Here is a 19,937-nt window from a genome sequence, read left to right as displayed (position 1 = left end):
ATCACAAAATTGAAGATATAGGGGCAGAAAATTCACATATTTATATAATTTCATATATTAAATCAAAATCACACAAAGAATTCCGTCTTTTCCTCCAAGAATCAACATGAATATATACATACATATATATATATATAACAGTTCAGTAAACAAGTTAATTAAGAGACTTGCGTTTTAGACACCATATTGCCTTTTTTAGCTCTATTTCTACAACAGAAAATAATTCCAAACACAGCCACCAAAGCACAGTTTTGCGTCTCTGAGCAACGTGACAGTGTTTCGTTCCTGAATGAATCAATCGTTTAAATGATTCGGTTCAATCGCAACGACTCACTTATTAACAGTGACTTGCTGACACATACTGGCCATTTTAATTTCACATTTAAAGTATCATTTTTTAAATAATGAATTTCTTATCATTTCAAATGAGTATTCAACATTTTATGTCTTGTATATCAAAACATTATTCATGCATTTGTAACTGCAGGTTAAATGCATTCTTGTCCTGCACTAAACAGTGTAATACATCTAAATGCCACTTCCAATGAATCTTCTGCATTTCCTCTGCATTAAAAGATGAGTTTGTTGATACTTATTTGCCTGGTAACAGCCCAAATGTTTTATTATTCTAAATAACTGATTCCTTTAATTAAATACAACTAGTTTGAGATTAATAGACCTATCCCAGGGGTGTCAAACTCAGTTCCTGGAGGGCCGTAGCCCTGCAGAGTTTAGTTCTAACCCTGCTCCAGCACACATATCATGTAGTTTTCAAATAAACCTAAATGATTAGATTAGCTGGATCAGGTGTGTTTAATTAGGGTTAAATCTAAACTGTGCAGGACTGTGGCCCTCCAGGAACTGAGTTTGACACCCTTGGCCTGTCCCATTTTTGACTCCCTCCCACTGTTAAAATGTAACTAAGTAATTTTTACTCTGAGTAAATTTTAAATGAGCTACTTTTTACTTTTACTTGAGTTGATTTTTAGACTGGTACTTTTACTTGTACTTAAGTAAAATTTCATTAATGTAATGGTACTTTTACTTGAGTAGAATATTTTTGTACTCTTTCCACCTCTGCTTATGAGTCGGTTCTTTTTAGAGAATCATCACACAGCGCGAATGCTGGAGTCCGAAACCCTAACAAATGAATCTTATGAGTCGGTTCTTTTAAGATAATCATCATACAGCGCGAATGCTGGAGTCCGAAACCCTAACGAATGAATCTTATGAGTCGGTTCTTTTTAGAGAATCATCATACAGCGCGAATACTGAAATCCGAAACCCTAACGAATGAATCTCAAGAGCCGGTTATTTATAGTAAAAATAAAATAAGAATAAATAAAACCTTACTAAATTCGTTGTTCGTAAAAACCTGACAATTACCATTAATTACAGACTTCCTCAATTGCGGAACTATAAACTACAGAGCAGAAAAGGAACTAAGGTTACAAAATTTTAACTTAGTCTGGCTGTGGCTTGATTTTAGGTTGGTTTCACTTTACTGGCAAGTCAACCTTGCCGTTATATGCAGTAAAAAGTAGACGGACAATGTGTTTTTCGACAGAGTTATATGACTAAACACGCAGGGATAACCAAACTGGTCATGTTTTTCCCATTTAGTCGCTGAGCACTTTCTCTATAGACGGTCGTTTTAATATTACAAGTATTAAAGGAATATGTGTTTACATGCCATGTTTTTCAGGAGACCCGGTGGGATATTTTGGTCTGTCTGTGGTGGTCCTGCAGCCTTTGCTGAGACACAGTCGACAATAACAGTCTATTACATTAATAGGTCAGGAGTGTGACATTTCAGGATACTGTATGTTTTTAATGGTCTTCAATCACAAAGGAACAAAGACAAAAAAAAAAAAAACTTAATGTTTCTTTAAACCGAAAAACAAGTACGTAATAATGCCCAATCTTTCTTATTTTTTTTTCTTAAAATTACATATTTTGAAATATTTACTTAAAGATATTTTGAATTCTTCACAATTTATATTTGCCTACAAAGTTAATAAAAGTATTTAAACATAAGCTTTACTTTTCTTGAAAAAAAGATGACAGTTTTCTATTTTTAAGCTTTTTTTTTGCATTGAATCTTAAAATGGACTTTCACGACACATAACATATTGTAAACATGACTAAAACACTTAAGGCACTGTAAAACCAGGGTATGTATGTCTGTGTATTATTACAGGAAAACAACATACAATGCTTCTTTCGATACAATTGTTTTGTTATAAAGGTCAAAATTGACCCAAAACATGACTGCGTATTTTCTGAAAAATAAAAATAATAAAATTCAACGTTAAATTGACTGCAAACACGATTATAAAAGCATTAAAAACAACATGGTAAAAAAAAAACATCCATTTTATTGGCAACATTAAAATGCATAAAAACTGTAACAAAAAAAATATAAAATATTTTTTTACATTTGCAAAAGTCTTCTTGAGTGCTGTAGTGTAACGGATCAGTCTTGTGGCAACCCTTTAAAAGTCTCACAGGCCAGTCATTTACACTCATATAGCGTGGACGAGCGCTACAGAGAAGGCTGACCCCACAGCAAGCCCCAGCGTGAGGAAGAAAGACATGACGACCCCCGCAGGCTCAGCCAGCTCCCGCGGCACCACTTTGGGCCCGTAGATCATGGGCAGTGTGCCCAGGTACCCGTTAGAAATCCCCAGCAGACAGATGAAGACCACGGGGAAGAGGTCATGTGCAAAGAACACACTGTGCAGATGATACCGGGGCTGATAGTTGCAGAACATGAAGAGAGGAACCAAAGCGGTTCTGGAGACGACTAGCAATGGCAGCATGCGGCTGGTGGGACCCGGCACCTGCAACCAGGCCGTGACCTGGCGGCCGCAGAAGTCTGCAACGTTGTACAGCAAGAAACTAGTCAGAGGCACGAAGTATGTGGTAGCCCAAGGACTTCCAGAGTCTTTATTCATGGACTGGATTCCCGAGGAGACGGCAGGGAAAATCATGATGGAGATGAAGAAAACATAGAAGACGCAGCTGCCCAGAAGCCAGGTCTTCTTCAGGATGGGTTTGAGGGGCGGCACGGATCCAGAAGAGGGGTCCGAGCGGCTGCTGTGGCTGTTAGACTCACCGCAGGGTACAGAAGCTACTTCCATGTAGTATCTGAAAGAGGGAGAGACAGACAGACGTCCCGTTACGATCAGGGATGTCACAAAATACAGACAGACACTGACCATGAATAATATATTTTCCATAGCTGAATTAACATTTAAATGTCAAAAATATTAAGGTGGTGTAAATAAATGGTGTCACTGATTATTTATTTATTTGTTTGTTTCTTTACCGGACAAACAACCAACCATAGTTGATCAAATCTTTCTATAAAAATGTAAATTTTTTATAAAACAAAATGAAGATTGTAAAAACTAGTTTTCGTTTTCTGAATTAAAATGTTGTTATGGGTTTTAAAGTCTAAAATGTGGGGGAGTTGTAACTATCTGAAAATGAAAGAAATGTAAAAAAAAAAAAAAAAAAAAAAAATGGTTTCACTGATTATTTATTCATTTACGAATTAGGCTGAAATATTTAAAATAATTCATATTTGTATTTTTATTTCTCTAAAACTTTACGGATGATGATGATGCTTATTATTATTATTATTATACATGTATTTAAATTAATTTTTAATATAATTACATTTATTTATCATTCAGGCTGAAATTTATATATATATATATATATATATATATATATATAAGAAGGCAAATCTTCTTTCAAATCATCTTTTCATTTGTGTTTTAACCAACAGATGTTTTGTTGTGACAAGAACACCATAAAACTTAGACCCCTGTATGCCTCAAAAAGACCAGCGAGTGTTTACAAATGATACTGGTTTAATATCTTATATATTACTAATACTGGTATAATATCTGATAATGATACTTGACCTTTTATGTTATGGAAATTATATTAATTCTGATTGTCAAATGGTGTAACCTCCAAGAAAACGTTATTTAAATCTATACTTAAAAATAATAAATCCATGTAAAAATAGGTTTAAGACCCTTTTTGCGAATGTAATGATAAGGATGTGTGCACATATTCAAGAATTTTTTTTTGCCTATTCTGTGGTTTCTCTGTTTTTGTGAGACACTCCTAGTCTCACAGCAGTGTCCAGATACATTATCAAGACAAAAGCAGACAGGACCGTGTCTTTGCATCACAGTTGTATCAAATCAGATCAAGCCATAAACAGCTAAACATCCTTTAGGTGTGCAAACATATGAATGTAATGTACACCTATTAACACTACTCAGGCTTGTTTTCCCACTGTGTAGAGCAGAGTTTATTGTTTTGTGTGTGGAAAAGAGTTTATTCTTTTGTATTTTTATCCACCCAAATTATTCCAGTATTGGGAATGGACCACAAATAATCATGTGTTGTCGTTTTTTCTGTATTTATCGGATCAGAAATACAGTAAAAACAGTAACTGTTAAATATTATGATTATTCAAAATAACTGTTTTCTATTTTGATGTACTTTAAAATGGGATTCATTTTTGTGATGGCAAATCAGAATTTTCAGTATCATTTCACACAATCTTTCAGAAATCATTCTAATATGATGATTAGCTGCTCAAGAAACATTTCTTATTCTGAGCAACGTTGAAAACTGTTGAGATAGAAATCTTTTGTAATACCATAAATGTCTCGACTGTCACTTTTGATCAATTTAATGCACACAAGTGAAACAAAAAGTATAAATAATAATTTAAAAAATTAAAAACATTACTGATCCCAAACCACAAGAATATATTCAGAATATTATTCTATTTTGCCTAGATCGAATCAAATAGGTTTTTAAAAGTAAGGATTTACAAGCAATGGTACAGACAAAACATAAGTGCTTTTCTTGCATTATAGTTTAAATCACTGCTTGTGTTTAAGTGTTACTTAAAGGGATACTTCACCCCCAAAAGGAACATTTTGTCATTAATCACCCACCCCCATGTCGTTCCAAATCCGTAAAAGCTCCGTTTGTTTTCGGAACACAATTTAAGATATTTTGGATGAAAACCAGGAGGCTTGTGACTGTCCCATAGACTGCCAAGTAAGTTACACTGTCAAAGTCCAGAAAAGTATGAAAGTGGTTCAACCATAACGTTATAGAGAATACTGTTTGTCAGCGAAGAAAACATAGCTATACACAGGCAGTGTACGTATATGTAGAAAACGTATCCTTGTGTTGTGCCTGACACAGAAAAGACAAATTGTTGAATAAAGTCATTCATTGTTTTTTTCGCGTACAAAAAATATTCTTGTCACTTCATAACTTTACGGTTGAACCACTGATGGCAAATGGACTATTCTGACAATGCTTTTCATACCTTTTCTGAACCTTGACACTAGGTGCGTTTACATGGACACTTTTTACTTCCATGTAAATGAATTCATTCTGATTGACGAATGCTAACGTAGTGTTTACATGAACGGTAAATAAAGTGATCGGGTTGATGTGCGCATTTACATGGCACATGCTTCTGATCGGATTTACTCTTTTGACATGCGCACACTGCATGAATATACAGTTTCCCGCTGCTGTTTTAAAAAGCACACGTTATATTTATCTACTTCGGGTCCTAATTAGGCGACGACCAGCACATGCATTTTACTTTAGCAAAAAAAAAAAAGAAATAAAACAACAATTAGTAAAAGTTCCCGCACTCAAAACTAGTCGTCTGTTGATGAGAGTCTTAAACGAGGACTGGTGGGACGTGGTCCTGTTCCACTTCACATAAACTGAGTGAAAGGGGAGTTTTATAATGACAGGACACTTCATTATGAAACTTTAGTCACCAGGAAGAACACCTCGTGCTGCGCGTCATACGTCATTACGCTATTTCTACATCACTGCGCAAGCGCAGTACTTTCCCGTTTCTGTTTTCAATCCGATCAAGTGTTTAGATGTCCTCTTGCTCGGATTACAAAAGGGATAAACCACCCCTTACAATCCGATCGAAATTTTAGTCAGATCTGGCCAATTTAATCGGATTGACGTGTTTACACGTGATTGTGCTTCTAGTCCTATTACGATCGGATTAGTAGGGTCCATGTAAACGCAGCTACTGTTATTTACTTGGCAGTCTATGGGACAGTCTCAAGCCTCCAGTCTTTCATCCGAAATATCTTAAATTGTGCTCCGAAGATGAACAAAGCTTTTATGGATTTGGAACAAAATTTTAGTGATTAATAACAAATTTTTAATTTTGGGGTGGAGTATCCCTTTAAGTTGTGTGCTAGACATAATCACATCATGTAAAAGCAGCACTCTAGTTCCACTTAATGTTAACTTTGAGTACTGCACTTACATCAGTCATTTTCATCCCATTTCATTCTATCATCATCTTCATGTTGTTCTGAAACATTTATAGCGTTCGTCCTTTCGTGGAACAAAGGAGATATTGAGCAGAATCTCCAAGATGCTGTTTTCTATACAATGATTATCCGAATGTGATTTGACGGCTGTTCTTCACTCAATTCAAGTTTTAGAAGATTTGGAATATGATGCAAAATCATATGGACTTCAAATATTCATCCACAGCTCTTATTTCATTTTTGGCCTTTTGAAAAAGTCTCCTTTCAATGTAATTGTATTGGAAACGATACACTTCTCCTTTTGCGACTGACAGATTTGATCATCAGCAGATATCAGGTTGAGTTTAGTGGATGTAGGGTTTTGAAAGATCCCTAACCCAAGTCTATAATAATATTATATTGGCACATCAGCAACTGCTGATCTCCACATCACAACTGTGTCACGAAACTGCGGTTTGACCCCAGACCGCTGACGAAACTCATGGATTCACTACCAGCAGCACAGTTCCTCTTTCTGCTCATCCTTCAACAAAGAGCTCTGTGAATATCATATGTTGAGACTTCATAAGGGAGATAATTATTATTATTATTACTGTAGGGTCAAATGTTTAGTGTAGTGAAATATTTATGTGATTAAACTGTCCACTGATAGAAGTGTCATAGCTTTAATGGGTTTGTGCTACATGTTAAGGAAACTGGCTCACCTTGAGTAAGGCAGTCTGGGTAGCAGCAGGTACATGACGATACAGATGAGAGTGAAGACGTCTGCTGTGATGAAGTACACCAGTGCACTGTCGGTCACGTCACTCGAGGCAGCCAGGTCTACGATTGAGGCCAGTGCACTCAAAGTGCCGCCCATGGCCTGACCTGAAGACAAAAGACGCATGCTCAGTCTCGTGGCTCTATTACAACCCGAATTCCGGAAAAGTTGGGACGTTTTTTAACTTTTAATAAAATGAAAACTAAAAGACTTTCAAATCACATGAGCCAATATTTTATTCACAATAGAACATAGATAACATAGCAAATGTTTAAACTGAGAAAGTTTACAATTTATGCACAAAATGAGCTCATTTCAATTTTGATTTCTGCTACAGGTCTCAAAATAGTTGGGACGGGGCATGTTTAGCATGGTGTAGCATCTCCTTTTCTTTTCAAAACAGTTTGAAGACGTCTGGGCATTGAGGCTATGAGTTGCTGGAGTTTTGCTGTTGGAATTTGGTCCCATTCTTGCCTTATATAGATTTCCAGCTGCTGAAGAGTTCGTGGTCGTCTTTGACGTATTTTTCATTTAATAATGCGCCAAATGTTCTCTATAGGTGAAAGATCTGGACTGCAGGCAGGCCAGGTTAGCACCCGGACTCTTCTACGACGAAGCCATGCTGTTGTTATAGCTGCAGTATGTGGTTTTGCATTGTCCTGCTGAAATAAACAAGGCCTTCCCTGAAATAGACGTTGTTTGGAGGGAAGCATATGTTGCTCTAAAACCTTTATATACCTTTCAGCATTCACAGAGCCTTCCAAAACATGCAAGCTGCCCATACCGTATGCACTTATGCACCCCCATACCATCAGAGATGCTGGCTTTTGAACTGAACGCTGATAACGTGCTGGAAGGTCTCCCTCCTCTTTAGCCCGGAGGACACGGCGTCCGTGATTTCCAACAAGAATGTCAAATTTGGACTCGTCTGGCCATAAAACACTATTCCACTTTGAAATAGTCCATTTTAAATGAGCCTTGGCCCACAGGACACGACGGCGCTTCTGGACCATGTTCACATATGGCTTCCTTTTTGCATGATAGAGCTTTAGTTGGCATCTGCTGATGGCACGGCGGATTGTGTTTACCGACAGTGGTTTCTGAAAGTATTCCTGGGCCCATTTAGTAATGTCATTGACACAATCATGCCGATGAGTGATGCAGTGTCGTCTGAGAGCCCGAAGACCACGGGCATCCAATAAAGGTCTCCGGCCTTGTCCCTTACGCACAGAGATTTCTCCAGTTTCTCTGAATCTTTTGATGATGTTATGCACTGTAGATGATGAGATTTGCAAAGCCTTTGCAATTTGACGTTGAGGAACATTGTTTTTAAAGTTTTCCACAAGTTTTTTACGCAGTTTTTCACAGATTGGAGAGCCTCTGCCCATCTTTACTTCTGAGAGACTCTGCTTCTCTAAGACAAAGCTTTTATAGCTAATCATGTTACAGACCTGATATCAATTAACTTAATTAATCACTAGATGTTCTCCCAGCTGAATCTTTTCAAAACTGCTTGCTTTTTTAGCCATTTGTTGCCCCCGTGCCAACTTTTTTGAGACATGTAGCAGGCATTAAATTTTAAATGAGCTAATTAAGTGGATAAAAGTGTAAAATTTCTCAGTTTAAACATTTGCTACGTTATCTATGTTTATTGTGAATAAAATATTGGCTCATGTGATTTGAAATTCCTTTAGTTTTCATTTTTTTTAAATTTAAAAAACGTCCCAACTTTTCCGGAATTCGGGTTGTATATATTGTGCTGCTGTTGGCATGTGGAACTGTATTTTTGTATATTTAGAGATGAATAGCACTGATGTACTGGTACCTGATATGATTGCTTGAGATATTCTCATGGGAAAGTGGCCGCTGATACCGAACACGCTGCCAGAGAAGATGTTGGACGCCCCGCTGACCAGCGCCACACTGGCCAGCGTTCCCCCAAAAAACTGCATCCTGCAGCCAGACATGTCCACTTTCACCAGCACTGTGGTCACCACAAACACGACCAAGATCACCAGGAGAGAGAACAGTATCCGCACCCGAGAGGAGAACCTGAGAGAAAGAAGACGCTCAGGAAGCTGACGGAATTGTCACTTTTAGAACGTTTAACATTGCGATGTTTTGAAATCTCGCCAAATTGAACATTCAAGCGGTTTGAAACCGCTCAAGCGTGGAAACTTGATTCGGTCGACCCGTGGTTCCCAGACTTTGCAAGGAGAGTGTGGGAAATGACATGCTTTGAGGTCAAATGCAATATGGATTTTCGTAAAATGCAACAAGGGGCTTTAAGGACAAAACTTTCCTTTTGTTTGTTGACATGCTGCTAATATTCCTTGAATAAGTAAGGGAATGTTCTGAAGCTAATTTAATTTACAGTTTACATCAATGCAGTGGGTCAGCATTAAAAAAAAATTCTGACATCCTTGTTTGTACGATCCAACCGCTCATCCCAATTCAGTTAGTCCTCACACAAAACAGACAATCTTATTTTCAACGATTTTCAATGTTCACAACAAAACCACAAAAAAGAGAAGTTTGGAGATGAACATGTAACGTTAGAAAATAAACACAGTGAGACTTTATTCTCTAAAAGAGCACAGGAATTGGCAAAGGTTACAAAGGTACCACAGTACACTTGAACAGGACACTGTGTGTGTGTGTGTGTGAACTGATTCAATTTAGGCTCAGCCAGAGATGCTTTGTTTGTGCAAACTCTTGCACATGTTCGAAAAGGAGTGTCGAGTCTCCCTCCTGCACTCTCAAATATAAATGTTTGTTGTTGGCATTAATGGGTCCATGAAAACCTTTAACACCCATGGAAATGGTTCTTTATTGTGAAAAAATAAATAAAGTTCTTCAGATTATTGAAACTTCTGGTCACTGCAGGTTCTTTGGGGAACACCCCCTTTATTTTTTTTAATAGTGTGGATTCCAAACCATTTGAAATCCTAAATCACAAGCTCTTGACAATACAGAAAGTGAAGTGTGCGGATGTGTTTGTTTTACCTGTTGACCAGGAGGTAGTTGAGGATGAGACAGAGTACTGAGGGAACAGCCGAAGCGATGGCGATGTAACTCTCAAAGTAGTCCTGCACACCAGACCAAAAAATGGATAAATCAATCATAATCAATACATGCGTCACAATCAGTGATGTACGTAACTAAATAACACTTCTTTTATAAATAAATGGGCATAAATATTGGATGGAGTTATTTTTATAATGCAAGAATACAAAATGATGAATGGTGAAGAGCCACACAGGGCAGTGTTTTTCTGAGAGAGTTAATCTGAGGTCAGTATACACACACATCTGATCGCTGAACACCACATTTGACCAGTTAGAAAGAAGTATTCAAATGGGGCATTAGTTTTTATCAAATTGTGGTAGAGTAAGTTGCTCAGGCTGATTAACTGCCTGCTATTTGATGATGAGACCATTGGCTGATAATAATGGAGTGTCAGCTTTCTCAGTGCATAACACTTTTTCTGTTCCCAAATATTTTTGAGGGAACCCTGTATACAATAAATGTTATGCAAGTAAATATTTTTTATCTTAAATGTGAATTGACATTATATGAATCACCTCTAGATGTTGGCAATGGCCACTGAAAAACTCACTCTTTAGACTGTAGTTGAGAAGCTATAAGCAGTGCTTGATGTATTTTTTTAAGTAGCTCTATTAAAGGGATAGTTCACCTAAATATAAAAAATATTTTGAAGAACGTTTGTAACCAAACGGCTTGGTTACCAATGACTTGCATTGTATGGACACAAACACGTTTAGGTTTTTCTCAAAGTGTCCTCTTTTAAAGTCAACAGTAGAAACAAAGTCATACAGTTTTGGAATGATAGACGGAGTAAATCATGACAGAATATGAATTAAACTATACCAGGAAATATCAATAATAAATAATTTGGAAAGAAATGCCCTTAAAGGGACAGTCCATCCAAAAATGTTAATTCTGTCATCATTTACTTGGTTGCTCCCAAACCTGCATGAATGTCTTCTGCTGAAAGATTGTTTAGAGAAACTCATTTATGTTTGGAACAACTTGAGGTTGAGGCAATGATGACTAATTTTCATTTTTGGGTGAACTATCCTTTTAAATACCATAAATGTAATGCCAGAAGGACAAAAAAAAAAAAAAAAAAAAAAAACATTAATAATATATATATATATATATATATATATAATGTGATCAGAGCTCGTGTTCTTTATGATCTATAAAATAGTCTTATTAAGTAAATGATATGCTTTCGCTTTGACCATTTCCTGAGTTTGGGCAGAAGTGAGAGTGACAAACAGAAAAAGGATTACTGAAGCAGTACCCATGAACTCACAACTTCTAATGAGTTTAATCTTATTATATAATACAACTCCTAATAATAAGATTCAGAACAAGGTCAGATTCTACCCAATGTAACTAGCTTTTAGCTTCACTGACTCTAGATACATGCTGAGGTTTTATATGGGAGATACTCATGAGATAAATGACTGAAAACAATGCTCCTTTTGTATTTGTAGGGTCAAATGTTTATTGTAAGTTATTATGAATATTTACAATATTACTAGTTTTCAGCTTCAGTGACTCTAGATCACACTAAAGGAGCAAAAGAGAGCCTGTGCTTCTGCATATGAAAGAAACGTCAGTTCTGTCAGATATCACAAGACCTTGAGAATGCTGAGGTGAGCAGAAAGTGCAGAAACATGTTGTGACTGCTTTAAATAACTGTTCAGCACGGTTACAAGTAGGTGACACTCGTGCCTGAGACGAATACTTTCTGTGTCATCTGTCTCGCTTTAGCATTGTGCACTGGGCTACACAATGTATCTACTGTGCAAGACTTAGTCATTAGGTGCATTTCCATCCCCCCTTAAAAATGCGCTAATTGAAATTGCGAAAACGGAAACGCGTCAATTTAGCAAAAACACCCATGTATCGGCAAAAAGTTTTTACGCTCGCATGAGGTGGTTTTTCAAGCAAATCGAAAAAGGAATATTTCGCAAAACTGCATTGGAAACATTTTTATCACAGTGAAAACCTGTAAATGGTTTTAATTCAATTCTATGTTAAAATATGGTCAAATGTACAGTGTTTGGAAGTAAGAACTATGTATTACCATATAACATAAGGCAAAAAATCAGGAAAGGGGCATGGCCAGAACTCTCAGTGTGACACATCACATATGATCGAATTTGATTTCAGCTGTGTTTCTTCAAAGTTTTGTTTTTAAGTAATGTATAGTAGGGTGTTTTGTGTTACATTTTCCGTTATTTAGTTTACTGCATTACTTTAGTTACAAGCGTGTTACACACCCTGCTGGTGTGTTTTGTATTTGTGTGTGTGACCCTGTGAACTGTGTTTTATGAACAGGCCACAGATGAACTCTGATTTCTACTTTACCACCTGCATTATTATGGTGATTAACAGTACATTTTAAAGTGGCCCTATATGGATTTTTGAAAATGACCTTTCATGCAGTGTGTAACACAGCTGTAAGTGAATGAAAACATCCTGCAAAGTTTTAAATCTAAGAGTGCACCATGTATAAAGTTATTGTCTCTCAAAAGAAAGAGTCGACGCTGAATCATTTAAACGAGTCATTTTTAAAATGAATCCCAAGCCGTTTCATGTTGGTGTCAACATGAAACATTAGCATATTGCCGCTCACTTGTTGGTCTTTTCGAGTTGGACCTGAATGAAAATGCAAATTCATTCTTTGCCACGAGGTGCCGCTTTTGGAGCGGTAAAAACAGTGGTTTCCCCGGTAATGCTGTACACAAAGCAGCACTGCGCTCACAAACACTGCTTTATCAGGCATTACAGGCTCATGATGAAATGAAACTGAGACCAATCTCTGAAGATTAGGGTCACGCAAAGGAGGGGATTGGAAAAATTAATTGTTGAGCGAATCATTTGGGAGCCGTTGAGTAAATAAGGTAAAGGTAAATACATATTATAAGACAATGAATGTGTTGGATGCATGTCAACCTGTTATTAGGAACTCCCAAAACCAAAATATGAACCTTTTATAAAGCATAAATCGGGGCACTTTGAGATAAAAAGCAGATTTTGGTACTTGAAGAAGATTGGGAATTTAATATTCTATAGAAGTTGTAAAATATACAGGCACCATTATGCCATGCCTTACAGTGTTACCATATTTTGAATGGTGCATATCTGGCAACCACGGCTGTCATGCTGTTTGGTTGTTGTTTTACCATAAATTGAACAGGATATTTTTTTTTACAAAAATGATAAATAAAAAAGCATGTAAATAAAATGGGTTGTTAGATTTTTCTTTTCAAAATAAAAGTCATGCACGTTGTTTTTGACGATGCACGTCAAAACGTGCACCACTAGTAATTAATAAATACAAGTTTTCTAACGGGCTATCAGACTTACGCTGAGGTCACTTTGAGGTTCCTCTTGAGCAGCGGGGCTGGAGCTGTTACTAAACTTGTAGAGCCAGTACTGTTTGGCTGTGATAAAGACATTCCACGGCAGCAGAGAGCCGATGCCCATCAGGAAAAAGATGATGTACACCAGATTGTAGGAGTCCTCCGGGCAGTGACGGGCCGCCAGGGGCACTGCTGGCTGCTGTTGGGAGAGCAAAGGGGCAGTGTCGCCCCCCACCGCCTCACCCTCTGAATGCTCTTCGTCACACATGGAGGAGATGGTGGAGGGAATGTAAGAGGAGTTCACGCTGGCCTGTAGAGACTGCTGACCATCCATCCTCTAAGAGACAGGATGGAGGGAGGGAAATGGAGGAGTCCAAGAGATGTGAGGGTGACCAGGATAAACTAATGCTGGAGGAGAGAAAAACAGGAGAGGGGTCTCTATAGCTATGTTTCCAGCCTAAGTTGTGATTTTAAATTATACTTAAAACTGGAATATCGCATTTGCGCATGGAGCATTGTTTCCATCCCATGTGTTATAAAGAGAACAAAATCCTCACTTCCCGGGAAACTGGCGCAAATTATCAATTAATAAAAGTTAAAGTAGCTGCAACTGGGGAAGCTATAATTAAAGAAAACAAATATAAATAAAATTAAAAAATTATAATAATAAGTGACTTGCGCCTCAGAGTGCACAGACGAAACGCAATCATTTTATCTTGCGTTTAGAGTCAGACACCTAATGACTGGTAACCCAATTGTGAGAGACAGTTCTGTTAGGAAATCATAACAAATTAACCAGTTCATTGCCTTTCAGAATGATTAAAACGACATCTGAGATTGTGTGCAGTGAGATTGTTCTGTCGGTTAGTCCAATAATGCACTTGATCTCTTGAGGAAAGTCCCAATGTTTTAAAAAGTAATAGCAGCCTCACTTTCACGTCAAATTATTAAATGCATCATACATGTCCACCACCACAAACAAAGAGGAAGGACTTTCAAAGACATAGCCACTACTTAAATATAAAGTTTTGAAAAAGCAGTATTCAAACTTACTAGAATGCAGCCCCTCGGTGAGATTAGTCACGCTCAGATCACAATGAAGATAACAGTAAACACTCAGGACTCATACTGCTGCAAGAGACAGCACACATGAGAACACACCTCCACCGCATTACTCACAGTATGGAGAATTTCACACCGGTACAATAGAGACGATCTGATCAAGGAATGCTGGAATAACTGCTGATGCCGTCCTTGCATCGCTCACACTAATTACAACACACTCACATGCTCCTGTACTCCACTGAGTCACATGATCCAGACCGACAGCAACCTAAGAGACTGCAAACACACACACTATTACTGACAGACTCCACTCTCTAATATACAGCTGATAATATAATAACCTCATGGAATCAATGAATGGTGCACATTTACTTTGTTTTCTTTTTCCGTGCAAGTTAATCAAATATTGTGCAAAATAAGAGACTTTAACTAACAGTTACTGTGGTTAATATGTTCACTATAGTACAAAGGGGTTTTAAGTCAATGTGTCATTACAAAAAGAGTACTGTGATGGTACCGTGGTACATTGATGGTGTCTGGTGGTAAGATTATGGTACTATGATATATACTTTTACCATGGTACTAAGAATACTGCTAAGAATAATTAATACAGACACCAGGGGAACAAGTTCTGCTCTGTCCTGTAATTCTAATGTTTCACTTAAGAATCAACTTGTCTCAGAGATTTTTTAAGGAGAAAAATAAACAGACAGAAACCAGTTAAACTGTTGACATACAGTAAAATTAAGAAATAAAATCAATGTGGAGAGGAGCTCAGATAATTTGGTCTTGAGAGAAATGAGAAATTACAGACTGTGTTCTTCTCAGGCAGCAGCATTTTTTGTTATCTTTTCTTTTGCTTTATTTATGTAAGCAGCTCGCTGGGTTTTAAAGTCACCAAGAAATCAAAATTTAAAATTCTTATTTTTTAATGGAATACTGTAGTGTTTATTATCAATAATTTATCCGTGCACTTTTCAAGTGCCCTCATAATCTTTAAAACAGTGCAAGGAAGTGTTTCTCAGTATTACATAGCTCAGCATTTTTGACTGTGTGCCACAAAAAAATGTGAACATCCAAGTGAATTAAGCTGATATATATATATAGCGGTTATGGGAGAGAAAACAGCTGTTTCTAGTCTGTAATCACAGTACAGAGTACACTTCCAACAGATAAAAGTCTCTCGTGTTTTTCCGGATTCCTTCACTTATGAATCAGACCTGCTGAACCGGGTGGAACTGCAACAACGCTTATGAACTAAACTCACCGATAGCTGAATTCATCTTTCCCGTGCCTGCTCTCCACTGACAGACAATAGCAACACACTCTGTAAACATATAGTGACCTGTTTATGCATCAGAGTACACAACACATCTGTAGTGTACTACTTCTTCTTCTTTGGTGTTTGGCGGCGGCACGGTAGTGCACTATGCACTAATAATAACAAGACTTCAAATTAAAGACAAGTTAAAAGTCATGTGAGCAAAACAGAGGGAAATATAACTCATAATCGAGGTAATGAATAAATTGTTATCAACAGAGATTTTCTAAAGACAGGTTTATAAAGTTGACAAGAGTTAACACGACAAACGTCCACTACTTTAAAATAAATTAATAAAATACTACGCTAGCAAGGTTTTTTTTCCTCACAATTTTAAGCAAGTATGAATCGCTGAAAAGGATGTACAAATACAGTAATACTGTTTAGATGTACTGTTTTATTTATTAGTGTAATATTTACCAAGTGTAGTAGTAAAAAAAACATAAACAGAATAACACCCTGTAAAGTAAAATGTTTGATATTAAACACTCTACACAGTAGCACAATGGAGCTTTGCCTCTAAATTATATTTTTTTCATGACTTTTATTTTGAAACGCTGGCATTTGAGCGTTGCTTATTGTTTTCTGTGCTCAGTAGAGGCGCAGTACGGTGTGTGATACGGTAAGGGCTTTTTAAATGGCATAAACGTACTTTATATGTAAGTTTGATTTTAATAAGTGTTTAATGAGCTGTCTTAGATGGCGTTTTATTAGTCAGTAAAATTAAAGGTGCTAATATAACAAGACGTCACCAGCACACGTGGATGAATCGGACATGTCTGTTTTCTTCCTTTTATATGTTTGATATGCTTTGAATGATATATCATGTCACAGTGTTAACATAATATTGGTTATGACTGTAGTATCATTAGTTATGTCCCAATAGTCAAATATCAAGTCATTTTTAAATTCCAGGCCTAATAGATCCAAGGTAATAAAATCGGAAAATATCGCGGAAAAGCTTCTTTTTTTGTTTTTGAAACATTTAAATGACTTGAAGCTGATGAATGCATGCTCTATCAACTTAAAAAAAAGTAATAGGTCATAGTTTGTTGGAACACTATATGAAAATAATCTTTAATATGTCATTATGTTTTCAGTCTGTCCATACAATGGCTGATGATGGTCCGATGGAGGATTATCCCACTGAAATTGAGGAAAACCTGAATGATTTTGAGTCCTCTTTGAGCTCTGTCCAGAACATGGTCCAAACGCTCGTGTCTGTCTCCAGAAGTGACAGTCTGCTTAAAGTATGTGAAAGCAAATGCACAAATCTACCGTTACATGAACTTTATCACATTAAGTTATGTTTTGATCTTTTTGTACCTCATTCAAGATGGATCCTCTTGATCGAGCTAAATTGGATCTGATGTCTGCATATGCCCTCAACTCAATGTTCTGGAGTAAGATTGTACACCTTCATCTTTTACTTAATGTAAAGTTTAATGAAATGTTGACATGACAAGAATTAACTTTTCTTCTTAGTGTATCTGGTGACACAAGGAGTCAATCCAAAAGACCATGTGATTAAACAAGAATTGGTAAGAGAAGTTTGTCATTTTACAGGTGCTGGTCATATAATTAGAATATCATCAAAAAGTTGATTTATTTCACTGATTACAATTAAAAAGGGAAACTTGTATATTAAATTCATTCATTACACACAGACTGATATATTTCAAATGTTTATTTCTTTTAATTTTGATGATTATAACTGACAACTAAGGAAAATCCCAAATTTGAATATTGTGAAAAGGTTCAATATTGAAGACACCTGGTGCCACACTCTAATCAGCTAATTAACTCAAAACACCTGCAAAGCCTTTAAATGGTCTCTCAGTCTAGTTCTGTAGGCTACACAATCATGGGGAAGACTGCTGACTTGACAGTTGTCCAAAAGACGACCATTGACACCTTGCACAAGGAGGGAAAGACACAAAAGGTCATTGCAAAAGAGGCTGGCTGTTCACAGAGCTCTGTGTCCAAGCACATTAATAGAGAGGTGAAGGGAAGGAAAAGATGTGGCAGAAAAAAAGTGTACAAGCAATAGGGATAACCGCACCCTGGAGAGGATTGTGAAACAAAACTCATTCAAAAATGTGGGGGAGATCCACAAAGAGTGGACTGCAGCTGGAGTCAGTGCTTCAAGAACCACTACGCACAGACGTATGCAAGACATGGGTTTCAGCTGTCGCATTCCTTGTGTCAAGCCACTCTTGAACAACAGACAACGTCAGAAGCGTCTTGCTTCAAAAAGGACTGGACTTCTGCTGAGTTGTCCATAGTTATGTTCTCAGATGAAAGTAAATTTTGCATTTCCTTTGGAAATCAGGGTCCCAGAGTCTGGAGGAAGAGAGGAGAGGCACACAATCCACTTAGCTTGAGGTCCAGTGTAAAGTTTCCACAGTCAGTGATGGTTTGGGGTGCCATGTCATCTGCTGGTGTTGGTCCACTGTGTTTTCTGAGGTTCAAGGTCAACACAGCCGTATACCAGGAAGTTTTAGAGCACTTCATGCTTCCTGCTGCCAACCAACTTTGCTCAAAGCTACCAGCACCTGGTTTAAGGACCATTGTATCCCTGTTCTTAATTGCCCAGTAAACTCGCCTGACCTTAACCCCATAGAAAATCTATGGGGTATTATGATAAAGATGCGATATGCCAGAACCAACAATGCAGAAGAGCTGAAGGCCACTATCAGAGCAACCTGGGCTCTCATAACACCTGAGCAGTGCCACAGACTGATCGACTCCATGCCACGCCGCATTGCTGCAGTAATTCAGGCAAAAGGAGCCTCAACTAAGTATTGAGTGCTGTACATGCTCATACTTTTCATGTTCATACTTTTTAGTTGGCCAAGATTTCTAAAAATCCTTTCTTTTATATTGGCCTTAAGTAATATTTTAATTTTCTGAGATACTGAGTTTGGGATTTTCCTTAGTTGTCAATTATAATCATCAAAATGAAAAGAAATAAACATTTGAAATATATCAGTCTGTGTGTAATGAATATAATATACAAGTTTTACTTTTTGAATGGAATTAGTGAAATCAACTTTTTGATGATATTGTAATTATATGACCAGCACCTGTACTTGTGTTTTAGGTTTAATGTATTAAATCTGTGAGCAGAAATACAGTATGTGACGGTAAAATGCATTGTTTATGAAGGATAGTTTACTGTTTGTATTGACTAATTAAGAAGGGAACGGACATCTTTTATCTCACAGGAGAGGATCAGGACATACATGAACAAAATCAAAGAGATCACGGACAAAAGAAAAGCTGCACGTCTGGACAAAGATGCAGCATCACGGTTTGTTCGGAATGCATTGTGGGACGCAGAGGACAAGAAAAGAAAAGACACAGCTGAGCATCCCAAGAGAGGAAAGCACATTAGGTTTTCTTGATTTAATTGACTGGTGAAACACTGACGTTTTTCCTCAAATATTCAACAGACTTCAGGATTAAGCACAACCAATATTTGTGAGCATTGAACTCTGCTGGTGATGTGTTATGATGTGTATATGGTGATTAGCATCATTCCTTTCAAGATTGTGACTAGTTTCAAACTAAAGAAGAAACCCAATGTAAGTTGCAGGTACTTCAGTAAATTTTTTTTTAATATTATTGCTTTATTCATTTGCATTTGGACAGCATGTTGTTGTAGTTTTTTTTTTGTGGGTACATTTTATATCTGGTGGTTACATAATCTGGAATGTGGTCTGTTCATAATACCTGTCCCATTAAAACTACTAAATACTCTGACTTCTCAATTCCTTTGCAAGCATTGATATTTATGGTTCACTGAACAAGCATGAAAAAGCTTGTATCCTGTATCAGTATCCTGAAAAAGGGTAGCTTCCATATGTACATTTTGCTTGTAATCGTCATAAACAATAAAAAAAATGCATTTACTGCGTTTAGGTGTTCCTAATCAGAACAGGTTAATCATTTTTTTTAATAAGAATCTTAATAGTGCGTATTGAAGGCATGCTAAATAATACACTTCTTTTGGCAACATCTAA

At 37.0% G+C, this 19,937-nt stretch overlaps 2 protein-coding genes across 2 annotated transcripts; one reads left to right on the top strand and one right to left on the bottom strand.

The window, feature by feature from the left end:
* Nucleotides 1-2,161: 2,161 nt before the first annotated feature.
* On the bottom strand, nt 2,162-16,034 carry LOC132110960 (equilibrative nucleoside transporter 3-like). The gene is made up of 8 exons (XM_059518101.1): nt 15,859-16,034; nt 14,814-14,867; nt 14,580-14,657; nt 13,531-13,934; nt 10,129-10,211; nt 8,948-9,174; nt 7,067-7,229; nt 2,162-3,150 (listed from the first exon to the last, which is right to left on the bottom strand). Exons 4-8 carry the CDS (start codon nt 13,858-13,860, stop codon nt 2,526-2,528), a joined length of 1,428 nt encoding a protein of 475 aa, XP_059374084.1. The 5' UTR covers nt 13,861-13,934; nt 14,580-14,657; nt 14,814-14,867; nt 15,859-16,034; the 3' UTR covers nt 2,162-2,525.
* Nucleotides 16,035-16,433: 399 nt separating this feature from the next.
* LOC132111207 (nuclear nucleic acid-binding protein C1D) lies at nt 16,434-19,557 on the top strand. Its single transcript, XM_059518366.1, has 5 exons — nt 16,434-16,534; nt 17,013-17,162; nt 17,249-17,315; nt 17,398-17,453; nt 19,140-19,557. Exons 2-5 carry the CDS (start codon nt 17,025-17,027, stop codon nt 19,317-19,319), a joined length of 441 nt encoding a protein of 146 aa, XP_059374349.1. The 5' UTR covers nt 16,434-16,534; nt 17,013-17,024; the 3' UTR covers nt 19,320-19,557.
* The last annotated feature ends 380 nt before the right edge of the window (nt 19,558-19,937 follow it).

The sequence above is a fragment of the Carassius carassius genome, chromosome 30, assembly GCF_963082965.1.
Source record: "Carassius carassius chromosome 30, fCarCar2.1, whole genome shotgun sequence".
Lineage (NCBI taxonomy): Eukaryota > Metazoa > Chordata > Actinopteri > Cypriniformes > Cyprinidae > Carassius > Carassius carassius.
This window is presented reverse-complemented; position numbering and strand designations above follow the sequence as displayed.